Genomic DNA, 17,108 nt, shown 5'->3' with positions numbered 1-17,108 from the left:
AAACAGAGACGGAAATCGAATACCCAGCTGCCTCATTACGCGCATACCAGCTCTAATCTTCTTCTCCGAAGCTGCAAAGTCGTTCCAGGTACGAGAATGCCGCAAGCTTTATGGACCGGGGTTCTTCTTTCCTTTGCGCGTTTTGCGGGCTTCGTTTTTTTTTTCTGTTTTTTCCTTTCCTCGCCAATTAACCAAGTTGTTACCTACGCTGCTAATTAAGGGCTTACGCGTCACGCGTTCATCCTGTGGGAGGAGAAAAACGAGGCGAAGAAAGAAAAAAAAAATTCGTTATCCGTTTACCCACGGAAATACATCGACCCCTCGGAAATTATCGGAAAATTTAATCAAGCGGGTGTTCAAGAGCTTTGATTATCTTTGCAATTTCACTCGGTCAGGTTCTCTACCACTTTTTCCGCATCATAAATTATCCCAACTGCTGTCGTGTTGAAAATTACTTTCAATTTCTCAATTTTCTATTTTTGATTTTGCACTAGTTGACAAATCCACGCAAGCTCTTTGGCGTGAACTTTTTCAAAGCGATTGAAGATAAATAGAGTATTTTCACATATTTGAACTACGTTGAAAAATATTTTCGCTAACGGAATGTTTTCCAATCTACTTTGGAATGTTATCTCTGATAGTAAAAAAAAAAGAAGAATTTAACGTCTACACGTTACATGTTTCGCTTTTCATTTTAGTCAAATTAAAACGTAGGTTCTCCTTTCTTGATATAATTTCAGTTTAAAATCGTGTGTTATGTGCAGGGAATGTATCAATGAATTTTTTTTTTTAACACATACAAAATAATGAGAGACGACGAGCGAAGGGAACTCGAACTGTAGAGTATGGGTAGCAATTAATATTAATCCTTGGTAGAGCTTTGGCATTAATATCAATGTGGGATACCGCCATACTGGATACAGGTATACGTATATATACTCAGGGAGGCTTCGAGCTTGCTAAGCTTAGCGGATTCCCTCCCAAAATCGGACGATTTAATCAAGAGGGTCCGAATTTTCGACGCTGCTCTCCGAAATCTGCCAACTCTCGGCATCTGCCGTCCGTCAACCTCCCGTATCATGATCTCGAATCAGGTCTCGATCGTGACGCGAAGTAGACGATGTAAAAGCCGAAGCGATTGATCAGACGATGATTTATCATCTGCACTTTGAAATATTTATTCGGACCGCGTTGCGGCGGTATTCCGTTAAGAAAATCGCGAATAGAGCGAACTCTCGATAGTTCCCCGATCCCGCTGGTTCATCAGCCCCGAGGAAAGGAAGTTACGCAGAGTCTGCCGCAAGCGCTTACCGGATGCAAGGAAAAAAGCTCCGATCGGTGGAACCTCGCGTAGTTGATGCAAGTATCGGAAACATCGGTGGAGGGGAGGGGGTATCTTCGATCAAAATAAATCGCTCCTGCGTGAAAAACGATCCTGTCGCTGCAGCCCGCCGAAGGGTGTTGAATTTAAAACGGATTCAGATTGAATCGTCAGGTTAAACGTGCCGGGGGATTTCGACTCGCTATCAGCTTGACGCGGTGCCCATGAATAAATTCTTAATTTTTCAGGTCCGCAGACCGAGTTCCGAAGCCATTAGCCCGCGGGCGCTCCGAGTTTGCCGCGTCGATTTGAGCTTGCAGCGTAATGTTACGCGTGTGCAATTTCACGCGGAGCATCAACGAAACGCTTATAAGGTCGAAGACGAAGATTCGCGAAGTAGAACGCCTACGATCGCGGTTCGCGTGTAGGTGCGATGACGCTGAAAAGCTTCGTTTCGCGAAAAGCATGAAACACGAAGCGCTGGAGAGAGAAATGAGGAAAACGACAGCAGAGCCTAATCCTAGACGACCTACTCGTCGTTGACAAAGCGAAGCTCTCAGTGGAAAGGCAAAGACACCGTCATTACTCTTAATACAAACGCGTACAGGGCATTATTATACGTTATACGGAACCCGCCGGTCCGGAAAATGTTTCAACAGTTTAACCCTTCTTCCGCGATGAGAAAATATATCGCTTAGATTAATAACGATTACACAAGCACGGCGTACGTTATTTAATCAACCAACAGGCTGGACTTATAATTTCTCCACGCAAATACATCAAATTTTGACTTCATTCCTGCTCGCAGAAAGAAAAAAATTAAATAAAATAGAGAGAGAGAGAGAGAGAGAGAGAGAGAGAGAGAGAGCGAGAGAGAAGAAGAAGAAAAAAAGATACTTAACATTCGTCCGACGCCATGTAATGAATCTTCCTCACAGCCGGCTGCAATTTGAATTCTAACCACGTGAACGTGAAGCTTTTCGATTGAATACTTTTCACGCGCCTTACGACTCGTGAGAAAAAAGAGTAGAGATATATACATACACGTATATGTATATATATATATATACATATATATATATACGGAGCTGGAAAAATACAAGGAGAAAAGAGGCATGAATTTTTAACACCCGCAGTTAGCGACGGGGAAGTACAAATGGCTATCACCTTGTATGTTCAATAATGCAGACGGGGTCACGTTAAATATGTAGACTTCGGGCGGCCGCTATATCCTGCAAGACTTTAACCCCGAGGGTCTGTCCAAGAGGCAGAACCCGGCTCACCGGATAAGAATTAATCAAATCGCATTCCTCCACCACGCGCCAGTTGACCTTGCCTCCCTCGAGACCCCGTGACCTACATGTGCGAGAATATTTCATTGGGGAGGGGGGGGGGGGCTAAAAGAGTGCGTCGGTGAATGTGAATTTCTCGCGAGAGAAACTGATCCTTATTCGGGATTTCGAGAGACTGCGAAGAGGGAGAGAAATTAGCCCGAGGAACATTTTTACGCTCTCCGCGAATCGTGTAACGACGCAGGCTCGTTTTCATGCTGGTATAGAAAATTCTTCACGCCGTAGAGATGATCTCTGCATACAAGCCGAAGCGGACAAAAAGGCGGTGGTCAGACAAAGGAAATGCCGTGGGAAGCGTCGAGATTCACTTCGCCGTTTCTATCGGAAGCATCGATATTTCGCCGGCTAACACGAATATGCTAAACGAAGGCGTGCGTCGAGTCGCAGAGGAGGAGAAGGAAATTGAAATTTCATATCCAGCAGCAGGTATTCCGACTGGTTGTGCAGCGAAGTAGCTGAGTTTACAAAAAAAAAAAGCGCAAGAAAAATTTAAGTCCTCTTGGGCCAAAATAAGGAGAATCGTGTTTCGGCGTTTGCACTGAATAAGCGTTCGTTATTGAGAAAAAAAAAAAATCTTAAAAAACTGTTTTCGACGTTTTTCCGAAAAGCGTTCTATTTATTTGTAATCGAACAAATGTACGGCAAATATTTGGAATAACAATAAATATGAGAGACTTATTATATTATTTTTTTCTTGGAATCGGTTCGTCTATAATAAACGCGATCTCTTTTTGTCAGTGGGACTATTTTTCTATGGGGTAAGAAGAAAATCGCTCTGCGCAGGCGTTCTTAGGTATTCAGGAGCAGGATGAAAGTTTTATATCCAACCAGGAGTGCGTTGCGGCTGCGGGTGGTACGTGTATACAATTTGTTTGTTAAGAGAACCCCGAGGAGAGAGGAGGAAGAGGAAAAGAGAGGGAACGAGCCCTGCTGCAATTAGGAAGTCCTTGCTACGCCAAGCGCGAAAACGAGGTTAACTCTCGCTGTCGACGGAGATTTAATATCAGGATATTTCCGCGGAGCCGAAGGACCGCGAAGAGATAAGGAGGTCCTCCCTACCTCTTGATTATGTTTATGAATTCCTGAATCGCCGCCGCCGCCGCCGCCGTTTTGAGGTGTTTTATCAGAATCTCGCCAACGACGCGAAGACAAGCTCCGATATTAGGTCTCATTCTCCGATTGCTGTCCTTAATGGGCGTGGGCTGTGTAAACGCCGGTACCTGGATTATTGTAAACGCAAGGACGAGGCGGGGCGGAGCGAAGCTCGGCTAGAGGGCTGCGAGTTGTTCAAAGTGTAGCTACGAGGGGGAGGGAAGGACCTTCAAAGGCCGTCATTTGCATTCGGGATTACCTACGGATTACGGGCTTGATTCAACTTATTTTATACCTTTCACAACGGAGGAGCGAAGAGGGGCGGAGAGGAGAGGAGATGAGAGGAGAGAAAAAGGGGGAAACGCGAAGACGAATCTATCGAAGGACGAAACTGGGGGAGGAGACGTCCTCTGTATAAAGAAATTGGGTCAACGGATTACAGAAGACTTTTCCCCGAGAAGTGCTCCGAAATTAGTTTACCTTTGAAAACCAATTTCGCTTTGTTTGTTTGGGTGTATAGGTACGTCTTCTTTTTAACCGCGTATCCTTGCAACATCCTGCGGCTACAACCCCCGCATGTTAAAATAATAATTTCAACCACGATTACCGACGGAGATTACGTTGTTCTTCGATCCGCCGTATGGTCTCTGTTTCCCTTTTTACTTGATCCAAATTTTGGAAAGAATTTACTTATCCAACTTTTGGTTCGCCATTTTGACCAAACACCGGCGCTTTCATTACTGGATGAAATTCAACCCTAGATCTTAAGTTGTGTACTCCTTGCACTTGAGGTTTTTTCATCGATAAACAAAGGATTCTGGAGTCTGGAGATGGATGTAGTTTGCGAGTTAAACTCTCCACCCTGTTATGGTTGCCGAGATGAAAGTTAGGATCTTCGTTTCTCGAGCTAACGATCTTCGGAAGTGTTAACGAGATTTTCGCCGCGGTGTAAAACTTGGAGATTATAATTTAGTGGGACAAAAGTTTGCCGTCAGTGTACAAGGGAGCTTGACGAAGCGCGTAAAATCGATGATCCTGATGTTTATTCCACTTTTGTAAACGGTGTTCAAGTCGTGGGTGTACAGCACTTCCCACTCGAGCTAATAAAGCTAAGCTAACCCAACTCCGACGATAAGAATTTATCTGAGAAATATCAGTGAAAAATGTATCGACGAATGCCTCGGGGTATTTTGATCTAGATAAAACCAAAGCGAGAGGTAAAGTCTCCGCCATTTGTGCGAGAGCGAAGCTGCGGCATCCTATCAATCAGGTTTTAAATCGCGAAAGTTGAAGTGGCGGGCATTCAGCCCCTTGTACGTATAAATCAGCCGGTGTGTTTCAAGTTTTTCCAACCGGCTTTTGAGGGTCGCGAACTTCCAGACGAATGGGGTTCATACTTCACCCTTGCAGCTTCCTGGTGGACTCGACAGTCGGCTGTTTCTGTTACGAATCGTAATCCGCGGGCGACTTAGCGCACGGCAAAACTACGGGATTCCAACCCTATTCGAGGGATGGAGGACCGAGGTGTCTTGGTATAGATGCACTGTTAAAAATTTCTGTATAAAACTTCCAACACTGTATTAGAAGTTTTTTTCGGATACGGAACCGGGAATTCACCATACATTTACTGTTTACTCAATTTACAAATACAATAAATTTACTACACGATTTAGCAATTTCAAATTACTTTTGAATGTTTTTCCTATATACTTTGGTAGTATGAAAAATGTTCATTGTGAATTTAAGACAAATACATTATAATTTATGTTGCTGCATCGAATTCGTAAATTTGTTACTTGATTTTGTCAATCTATTAGTAAATTGACAATCATTTTTAACAGTGTGTACGAATTGCATATTCTCGCAAGAAAAATGACCAACTGTAAAGTATATACAGCGTCGGTCAATTTTCACAGAGGAAGAAGTGGTTTATGTGTTGAAAATAATTTTCAAAAATTATGCATTTTTCTTTTTGCCTTTTTTAGTATCCGCTTACGCGTCTGTTATAAAAATTCAATTTTCAAAACCCCTAAGAAAGTAAACATAAGTCGGTCAATTCCGCATTTTCTAGATAACATCAATTGACTGTGGATATTACGTTTTGACACAAGCCGTGCAAAGTAAATATTAAAAAATTGTGTGGACAATTCGAAAGAATTTATATTCAGATATTCCTAAGCTTCTTGAAAACGAAACTATGAAAGTCCACAAAGAATTAGTTGGGAATTCAAAAACAACGTTTATTCTACGTTAGAGATGTCGTTTTTTACATAATATTGATCCACAATATCGAATTTGGCAATAGGCCAGGTGAGATTATTTAGATTGAGATTTATTTTATTTTACCTAGTTGACCTTTAACTCTGCACTTTTACCTTGTTTTCATTTTCAAAGCTTTTATTTTTACTTTCTAGTTTTTCAAATTTTGGTTTTGTATTTGTAGCTCCTGTTTGAGACAGATTGCCCAATCTTGTTAAGGATATCAGTAAAGATTAATAACAACAGTACTAACGAAGAATTATAGCGATCTGCGGAAAAATTTCTGAAACTTATTACGCAAAAAAAGCAAATTTATTTTTCTCAACAAGCCTTTCTTCTACTTTTTCTTAGTCTTAAACGCCCCGCGGTAATACAAAAAAACCTCCGAGAAGTATTTCCTTTCAAATATCGTCGTGTTACAAGTTGAAATACCAATTTATTTCATCCATCGTGGTTGTTCGTGAGGGTTTTTTTTGCGTTGCGCCCTTCATTCACTTTCTTTTTTTTTTTTTTTTTTTCGCCAAGCAAGTCAGGAGCTCAACTGTCAGTCATCGTTACGTCGAGACGTGTTTCGAATAGAAGAGATCGTTCTTGTAACTCAGGAATTTCGACGTTTTTGTAAACATCTGAGAGTTTGTGAGTCAGAGAAGTCGACGGTTAAATAACTATAATACACAAAATCGTAGAGTGGTTGAGAATCACCAGATTATTATTACACGGGTTGTAAAACAGCGCGAACGCGATGTCAAAGGAGAAACCGCATTACAGCACGAAGGTTGGTGGCAAAGACCATACCGGGAAAAAGAGAGAGAGAGAAAGAGGGATAGTTAAAAAAGAGAGAATTCATTCTGTAAAACGTGATAAAGAGAAAAAAAAGGAAGTAAAAGAAAAGAAAAAGAAAAAGAAAAAAATTAAAAACGTAACAAGAGAGGGGCAAATGCTGGAGCATTTTCCGCCACTTTAACCGCCTCCGTTACGAAACGTCGGTGCAAGCGATGTAATAAAACTTTTCCAGCGTCAGATGGATTCGGCGTTGAGGTAGCGGAGAAAATATTTCTGCACCCCTGATTTTGCGAGCCCCTCATTCAGTGACCCCCCCCCCCCCCCCCCCTCCTTCAAGGCTGGCAGGTAACCCTCGCCCGAATATCTACGTATATAGGCATAAATTCCGAGGGCTAAGCCTACGTACGTCTAAAATGCCGGAGGGGAAATATTTAGATACAAGTTGAGATATCAGCGAGAAAGAGCGCCGTCTCTCCCCACTGGGGATGAAAACATGCCCCGGGGGCGGAAAGTACATCAGCTACCTGATGCCGCAACGCGATCAACCGGCGCAACAGTCAAACCGAGGAAATTTTGCCCCGCGGAATGGACGCGTCCAACCAGATCTTTAAATGATGCGAAATTTACTGCCGGGGGAATCCGAACCGGAACGGTGTTTAATATGCGTGCAATATTCGATTCACGGTTACGCAAGTCGCGGTTTTATTCTGGGAGAGCAGTGCAAAAATATGGCAATTGAGGTGATTTAAAACTACACGAATTCGGACATTGTATGAGAAAAAGAAAAAACTTCTTTAATATATGAAAATAAAGTTTGTAAATACTCAGGTTTTGTAAAATTCATAAATGTTGATGTCGTTATATCGATATCAATGAATTAGGTATTCGTCTCAAATAAGCTTGCATTTGACACGCGCGTACGAAATTACGGTAGTTTTTTTTTGTCGTTCCAAATTATACGTGATTGCAATAAAGAAAAAAAAAAAAAAACCACTACATCAAATATTGCTACTAAAACTGAAATACTATTTAAGCTGTATGTGTATGCACGTTTTACCGCGTGATAAATTCACTCGAGTACATCGCTTCAATCGCGCTTAGGTGTATATTTGATATAAGTCCGTAAGAATGAGTTGAGGATTATTGTTCGCGCAATCGTTTGAAAAACAAATTTTTTGCAAGCAAAATCGCACTGAACGCTCCGGGCGCTCAAACTGCAGGTCGTAACTTTGCTCATATACAGTAAACGGCAAGGACCGCTCTCTCCTGATATCGCTCTAATTTCTCCCCGTTATTTACCTTATCTGTAATTACCCTGAATCGTAGATTATCCAAACTTTGATAAATTCCGAGTAGTAAAAAAAAAATGCCACCCCGCATTGAGTCGCGCTTGCAGGTTGTAAAGTTTTCCAGAAACAAGTCTGATTTTCTTTTTCTCGTTTTTCTTACGTCCACTCTGTGTTTTAGTTCTTGAAAAAGAGTTGGCTGGTTTACTTTGCGGGGTTAATTTTTCTAACGAAGTAAAACGCTCATTGAAAACCCTCCGCAGTTACGTGTTTGACTCGGGAATAAATCGACTCGGCTATATCGTAACTTCCGCCGGCAAGGTGCAGCGCATATAACTTTCAGAAAAAGAAACGATACGGTATAATATCCAGCCACTAAGGTTATACGTGTACTTTCTGAAACTATTTTTTCGATATATCGAACGATCCAGTAACGGCGCAAGCTTCTCGCGACGCGGAGTGCTCCAAACACACACACGCGCACTCGCATCTAGCTCTATTTATAATACATCTACGAAAATATTCAAGATGTATGCCTGTACACTTTACGACGGATGATGAAACGGCGATACGTAGCGCAGGTACAAAATGTCGACGACTTACCGATATGTGTGCAGGTGCTTCTTGGCGTCTCGGAAAATTTTAAGGGCCCGTTATCGTGCTACTGGTTCTGACATTTTTACAGACTTTATAAAATTTGACGCATGTACTGACGTATGCCAACGCATAGATATTCACCTTACACACGGTCGGTTACCGTGTTGATGTAAAAGGGTTTTTTCCCGTCAATATCTACGACGCGTAGTTTTGAATAATGTGTCTCACTCTAGCTGAAAGTTTTTATTCAACATATTTTTGCCGGTAGCGCAGATGACGATCAGTTCTATTCCTTAGTTTTGAGTTGGCAATGCAGTTTCGAAGATAAACATTTTCTGATTATCGAACTATTGTATCACTGTGAAAAAAATTATAGCGAATAAACGTTCAAAAACTGGGTCTAAGAGCTTTAAATTATTTATTCAAAAATCTACGAGGATAAAATGTGTGCGCGAAAAACAAGGGATTTGAGAAATTGAGGCGCTTGTTGAATTTTCAAGGTAAATTGCTTTGGCGCTACTTGAGATCGCAAAGTGGTCGGATTACACTTTGAAATGAGAGTACCATGCGAGCGAAAATTCTAAGCATACAATAAACGCGGCAAGGTATTGTGTACCTATAATATCGCGTCGCGGAAAATTTTGCGAATACTATAACCTACCTTTATAAAATATGTTGTAAGGAATTTGCCGGAACGATTAAATCCTTTCTCGTCGTTTTATCGCGAATAAAGCTTACAGCAAAGCAGCAGCAGGAGCAGCAGGGAAGTCGAGTTGTATGAAGAGATTTCAAAGAAACGACGAGCACCAGAGAAGGCGCGGAATATTTTATTCTCGAATCGTTGCCGTTTCTTGTCTCTGCGAGAATACGCGACGCGACGTTTCGTTGTAACCGTCTCAAGCGTCGACTTACGTTAGCTATCGCGTTGAAGAAAGTGAAAGAGGTCAAAAAAGAAAAAAAAAAAAAAAGAAAAAATTGAGGAAGTAAAACGAATCACAAGAAATAATAAAAAGCCCCGATAAAAACGAAAGCGAATTCGTTCGTGAGCAAGATTACAACTTTATTGAGCTACGTGACGTGCAGGGTTGAAAATTTCCTTCAACAATATAACTCTTGGAATCTGATGATATTCGGCATGACTTAATACCGGTGTAATAAACCCTCGTTGAATAGCGTTCTCGAATGTCTTCAGCGCCCCGCCAATCCAAACGACAATTCAACGTCGGGAGGTCGGAAAGCAGCGCCATGCAACGAACCCCAAACCCTCTATAACCATCAAAGTTCGGTCAAGTAGTTTCTGTTGTCGCAGACTGCATGCGCTTCGTCTCGAATCTCGCGTTAATTTGCCCCTCGGACAGCGAGCAATTTGAGGAAAATTTCCGAGCGCGTTGTTTCCGCGTTACTTTGGGCTGCAGGCCTCGCTTTTGGACGTCCGATGGAATTAATCTCGCGGATCAACTCCGCAGCGACGACTGACCGATGTTAATCTGAGTGGAAAAGGACGTGTGGCCGTCCCAGCTGCAAGCTCTAGGGGAGAGCTGGACGCTTTTCCGGGGAAAATGAGGACGAGGATTTTTATTTCCGGCTCTTCCAATCGACGTGTGTACCTTCGCTTGTTGATACTAGACACACTCTTCCGTGGAACGAGTGACGACGAGTGGATTCGGACTCTGCGTCCCGAACAGACAGATAGATAGATATAGATGGATGGATAGATAGACGAACGCAATTTCCTGGACAGTTGAAATTCCTTGAGAAAAACCTCCGGCTCTGTAGACCAGAGATTTACCACCTGTACATGACAGTGCGCTGTGCGGATGGAATAATTTCGAACCGACGTCTTCGTTCGCAAGTTGAGAATCGACCAGGAATCACTTCTTTCAAGTTTGAAACCGAGTGACAGGTGAATCAAAGTACAAAACAATCAACCGTCAAGGGAAACAGTTTTACTAATCTGTGCTTGCTTTCCATCAAAGTATTTTGGGTCGTGCTAGTTTCCAAATGGATCCAATCGTCTTCTCTAATTACTGTTTCGGGATTTCACTGTTGACTCGAAAGCGGAAATACAATTAGAGAAATTAGAAATCCCCGAGTATCGTCCTTGTTCACATCATAACCGAACTCGACCGACAATCGTTGTTTTTCTTTTTTCAATAAAGAGATTTGACGGAAAGCGAATCGAGACTGAAGGACAATTTTTAATTGCCACTACATCCCGAGGCTCGACCCTTCGCTCGGAGTGTAGAAACCGATTGCCGGTGGATAAAATGCCATCCGCTGTTGTCTCGTATTAATTTGTCTTTTATCGATGAACGGATGGCAGACAATGGGCTCATCACGGTTATAGGATTGACAATTCTGGAATTCAATTATACACAAGCCACGTGCAATATGATGAGAGGACCACAAGTGCGATTTCCATTATAGAAATTGCGAACTTCGTCCGATGATGATCCCCACATCTCTTCAGCGCATGCTTTCATTACTCTTCTCAAAATTACTGGTGGACCACGAACCCTAATAAAACACTCGCATTTTCTGATTCCAGGTGAAGGTGATGCTGAGGGTGTCTTCGGGTGAAGGTGGAAGCTTCTTCAACGCCGACAAGAGGAAGAAGCAGGTGACTTTGGTGGACCCAGCATCAGCGCAGTCGGTTTCGGCCGAGGATCGAAGACCCACAGTAGCAGCCCCGAAGATGTTTGCCTTCGACGCAATATTCACGGAGGAAGATTCACAGGTGAGAAAAATCAGGAATACACAAATTTCACACCACCAAGGCAGTGGCGCGGAGTGTAAAGGCGCAGAGAGCTTCAAAGCGCAGTCGGTTATTCTTTGCATTCCAAGTTTCGGAGGAGGATGAGGATCCACTCGGGGATTCAATTCAACGTCTGATCATGCTCATGGCCTCGGCGCGTGGAGACGTTCCTGCCTCTCGCGTAACTAAACTAATTTCTCAAACCTCTAAGCCCGGTCCAACGTTACGTACAGTAGACCCACCATACCTGACCGTGCCAGCCAGAAACCCCATTGCAGTATAAGCGTCGCTCTTTACCACGATTTTACCCAGAACGTCGCCATGCACTTACGGTTTATGGGTTATACACCCTATGCTCACTTGCTTTTGGGCGTGCCGGAACTGCTTTCACAGTTGCTCCGACTCGCTTGACGTCTTCTGAAAAATAACCGTGAGCAATAGGAACTTTGCCAAAGTGCTGCTCATCTGTGATCGAGACATTATTTTTACTTACTCAAAAGCTCATGCTTTCAAGTTTCTCTTCTGCGGTATTTAAATTTGTGTCGAATCATGAGTAGAATATAATGAGCTGGGGAACCAGCTTAAGAAGTGTTTCACCGAAATTCAAACTTACAGTTTCGCAAAATTTGCACAAGTCAAATATGGTCGTTTTATTATCGACCGAAATTGATCGGTGTGATATACCAAGCATATTTATAGACTAATGTTTGCAGTCAATTAAAAAATGTAATATCAAATACCGTTGACTTGATACTTTAGTCTACAGAATTCGTTACCGAATTTTTCTCACAATATGAGATGTCGAAATAGCTCAACTCTTCTTAAAAAAATTCACGAATATATATTGCACTTCGTGAATTTTTTCCAAGTCCCAGAAGCCCCTCGCGAATAAGGGGAATAAAAGAGGGTACTAAATTTATCCAATTTTAGTGTTGGAATAAAAAATTCCACATAAATAGGTGTGCAGGTGTACGTATACGCGTGCGTGCGTGTAGGTGTACCAACATACACGAACGCTCCCACATGCAAGCATCAGCGAGAGGTTTATTTTCTTTCTTTACTTTTTTTTCTTTCTTTTTTTTATCCCCCGTTGGATTTCGGTGCTCCTAGGGGACATTATTGAGCGGGCGATTCAAATGAGCCTAGTGGAGGAACGCGAGTGGGTGGCGCGTAGGAGGAGGGAGCAAAACCCGGGACGCCGCTGGATCCCGACCGATTCCCAAGGGACGCGTAGGTACCAGCGGTGGGTAGGTATAATACCCGGAGTCGCTCTGTGTTTAGAAGAACTATAGAAAGCAATCAATTGATTCGATCAAATGTCTGCTACCGATTGTTATCGAAAAATACAATGCCCGTTGCACTTGAATGGAGAGAGCCTCTGGTCGGTCTGGTTCGACTCGCTTTAAAGAGATTGGTTCGGACCAGCCGTGGCAACAGTCTGTCGTAATCACGTCAAATGCATATTCGTTATATCTGCAGCGCGTCCTTTCTATTCAAAATTTCCTACCATGGAGTAGAAAAGGAAGACACAAAGAAAAAGAGAGTGCGACTTCAGAGGAACATAGATCACAAACGTACAGTAAGGTTATCTCCGATACCAGAGGACCGTTATCAACCCGTATACCATAATCAGTCTTCATCTTGACATTGGAGTTTATCCTGCGACGTGGACAGTCCAGGATCTCATCCAGAACAGCGAAATCACTGTGCCCAAGGTTGACTGAAAGCTCAGGGCAGAGAGCCCGCATATTTGATCAAACTATATCGGACTGGTTTAATTCCTTCATTAAAAAGAGGGTGCAGAACCGATAGAGTTTGCTGCTGCGATGATCATCTCTTGGAACTTTCCCCACTTTGAACCCCATACCTTTGTGCTTCCAATTTGCGCAAAACCACCTTTGAACTAAACTTCAACTCCGAGATCGTGCCTTATTTCGCCCCATCGTCTATTACAGTTTCAAAAGTTTTTCTACCTTTTCGAAGTACACGAGATCAAGCTCGAACCGTTCATCGTCTTCAGAAAATAATCTCTAGTCAAGAGCGTCATTTAAATTGCGAAACGATACTTTCAATGCTGCTCACACTTGCTCTTTTTCAACCAATTTCGATTCGGATGTCCGTCTCGATTATGGGTCCGGCAGTTTCCTCGCTTCGACGTTCAGGCGACGAGGAACCTGCGGGACAATTCTATCCCAAGAGCTGTGGCTGGACAATGAGCCGTGTTCGGTGTAATTCGCGGTATAGTCGCCCATTATGGACAGATACCGGGACAAGGGGATTATTATTGACTCCTCCGGTAATAGTCGCATTGTAGACCTCCTCGCTCCGCATGCACGTCCTACATGCGTCCTCTGGATCTGTTGGTCGTTTGCTCATTTGCCGGCCGTATTGACCGAGCCCCGATACCAGATTCTGATGCGGTCTTCTACATGCAGAAATCACAGCATCAACGCGTCTAATCGCTTCCAACCGGCGTACGGGACTCGTCCAAAGTTATAACTGCTGCTTCGATTTGATTGAAAACCTGTGAAACTATTTCTACTTGACGAGAAGAAAAAGTTCGTTACAGATATTTGGCACATGCGAGCTGTTTGGAGAGAGATGGCTTCGCGCGTGACGGGGATGATGTATGCGGATCAAACTCACCTACGTACACACACTTGCACCTCTGTTCATCAGGAGATATGTTCGCCAGCTTGACCCAGGGAGCCCAAAGTGCCGGACCGACAGGGTGCTAATCTCTAAACCAATCATATGGGTCCGTGACAGAGGCCATATCCCCTGATCTATTCGTCGGTGCGTTACTCCGTGCCAATGAACTCTCGCTGACTTGAGCCTGCTTATCGTAAAATCATCTTCGAATCGATTTGCATTTATATCATTTGAGCCCGGAGTTACAGTCATAATCGTCGGGATGGGCAGATCATTAATTATTTCTACCTCATACATTGTGGAAATGATATCTATGGTCCAACAATGGTGCTTCGTATCATGGCAGAATGAAATTTGAGTCTTTTTATGAACGTAGCAGCATGTCTTGATGTTCCTGAAATCCTGCACAGGGTTCAAGGATATCACCTGTTCTGGTATCCTGCAAAAACGCGTGAAAGCATTCAGGAATCATGGTCGTAAGATCCAATTCGCTGCACATAGTGTAATGAACTGGTCTCCAGTTAAAAAACCACAGGCTTCTAGGTATCAACAATTTTCTCATCCGATACAAATACTCGAAAGTTTCCTTCAAAATACCCATTAACCGTAAATAACGAATTAACAGACTGAGGTCAATGAACTTGCCTAGACACTAACGGATCTGGATTGCGACGGATTCTTTCCCTTTTGCGTCGTGTAACACAGACACCCGCGATTCGAGGCTGATAGGTCACCGGCAAAGGTGAATGCGAATGCATAGTCCGATGTAACGGCGAAGTCTGACGCGACTCAATAATAGAGACATCTGTCTGGGAGTGCTGGTCCGTAACAGAAGGTCCGTAACCCGGGAGGAGGATGGAAGGATAGAACCGCGAATCGATTTCATACATTATGAAACGGACCGCGCCCGCCAGGACTAGCCCCGATATTTTTGGCCCAGAGAGGCCGTCCGTTCGTCTGTCAGTTTGGAACTTGCAATATCGTACACCTATATTGTATCAGTGTACGGTTTCATTTATTAGTTGATTTTCTACCAGCAAAGGCTCTTTGTCAGGTGCCACGTCTCGTTTCCAATGTTTCATCTTTTTCGCCTCCTCTCCTTCTGCCTTTTGGGAAGAGTCAAATTCCTCCTCTTCCATCAGCTCAGTTTTCATTTGCTCTAGTTCGCGTAGCCTGTAGGATAGGTAGTACCTACATCCTTACGAGAGACGGTATAACGCACCGGTGATAACAAGTCCTGCAAGCTCGTCGTCAGCATCTGTCTTCTCGGCTGCCGAAAATGCCTCTCCGCATTGTCGATCATTAGGGACATCTTGGTGAACACTTTGAAAGTCTTTATTGCCTGATGAGACCAAAGTTTACGACTCTGCCAAAAACCCCTCGCCGAAATGGAAGACTCGTTTTGCGCTTCGCCCCTCCGTCTACCGGCAATTCTTCACGAGGTTCTTGCGATCTTTACGATCCGGAGTGTAATCAGAACTCCGTTTTGCTCGTTGTTCTCATATTTTTTCTAGCCTTCTCTCTCTCTTTCTCTGCCTTTTTTTTCACCTTATCGACATTCTTTTCGATAGTCGAAGCCTGGATCTTAGCCAAAACTCGCGCTGATGATCTTCGGTAAGCTGCGGAGGCTTGAAGACCTCGGTGATCTCGCTAAACCTTAGTTAAAAGTTTAAAACTTTTTATCCTTCGTTCGCCTAACTGCAGCTGCCAACATGGCACGAGTACGGGGATTGAGGTTATTCCGGATTCGCGTTTAAATATATATATATATATATATATACGGGGTGCGGCAGGCATTCGAACCACGTGTCATGAAATATGTCGCGATTTACACGGGAGATTGGCGTCATTGGCGTCTGGGGACCTCGTCGCCCTATCGCCGTTCCCCTCCTCCCCCCTTCCGCGGGATGCAGCTAGGGGGATCAAAAACGCATTCCCAAAACCGATTCCGGAATGACTGATACTCAGCCTAAATCGAACCGCTGCAGCTTCTGTAGTCCTCGGATTTATATAAACGCGATTCGCGATCCAAGTGAATCACCTCCATCACCTCTATCCGCTTTATGTGCCCTTTTCACCCTCGTTCCTTGCCAACTGTTTCCGCTCTTCGAGGCTCTACATCACGACTACACAGTCTTCGAAATTTCACCTTGAATCTCGATTTCTGTTCATTGGTCATTTCGGACCTAATCATAAACATTTACTGGTAGTATTGTAGTAGTGTTGTTTATTGTTTCGTTTCGAGAAAGAATGGTGCAATGAAGGAATATCCAGCCTATACAGATATTCAGCATAAAAGTTACATAGACATTTTTTCTTTCTATCAGTGTTATGGGAGTGGGGTCATCCAAAATTGATGCTTGTCCGATTGGCTCGAGAAATATGCGTTTGATCTGAAGGATCCTTCTCCTTGATCCGGATCTTTGATCTGAAGGCACTGCGTAGCTGGGAATACATTGCGACAAATTCAAAAGTCTCGTAAAAAAAAAACATCTGGATGTTCTCAATTTTATTCAGTGAAATATAGTAGCACCTTCAAACTAATTTGTAGTCTCTTTGAAAATTCTCCGGGAATTCTCAAAAATTGCATTTTCATTCCGATTATTCAAGATCGTCCTCTTAATAGAATCATTTATTTCTAATTTTATAGAATAATTTCATACCTTCAATATCTTCAAGATGACGTGTGTCAAAAAGTCGTTAATGATTCGATCAAGAGGCCCGATTTTAAATAATTAGGATGAAAAATGAAAATTCTTAAAAAGAAACAACTCACAAACGCTTGAATGTTTGTAAATCAAAGATTACCACCTGAAAATTTGTCGCAAAAATTCAAAACTGGTCGATTTTGAACACGAACCACGTTTGCACGACCGCTAAGCTTGCGAAAATGATCGTATAAAATCTAGTCTTAGAACTTTAAAAACACGAAGGGTCAATGCCCGTACCACTTAGTTGAAAAAACGCAGCGGCTACATTCGAGCAGAGATTTGCAGAATGTTCCCGTTGTG

The 17,108-nt window shown here is 43.0% G+C and overlaps 1 protein-coding gene across 1 annotated transcript in view; it reads left to right on the top strand.

Annotated features, from left to right (window-relative positions):
- The window catches only part of LOC124179225, a 309,079-nt gene that overhangs the window by 266,033 nt on the left and 25,938 nt on the right, over nucleotides 1–17,108 (top strand). The window contains exon 8 of the mRNA XM_046563427.1: nucleotides 11,239–11,427. Within this exon, the coding sequence (XP_046419383.1) occupies nucleotides 11,239–11,427 (189 nt within the window). The remainder of the gene's footprint in view (nucleotides 1–11,238; nucleotides 11,428–17,108) is intronic.

The sequence above is a fragment of the Neodiprion fabricii genome, chromosome 3 (assembly GCF_021155785.1).
Source record: "Neodiprion fabricii isolate iyNeoFabr1 chromosome 3, iyNeoFabr1.1, whole genome shotgun sequence".
Lineage (NCBI taxonomy): Eukaryota > Metazoa > Arthropoda > Insecta > Hymenoptera > Diprionidae > Neodiprion > Neodiprion fabricii.
This window is presented reverse-complemented; position numbering and strand designations above follow the sequence as displayed.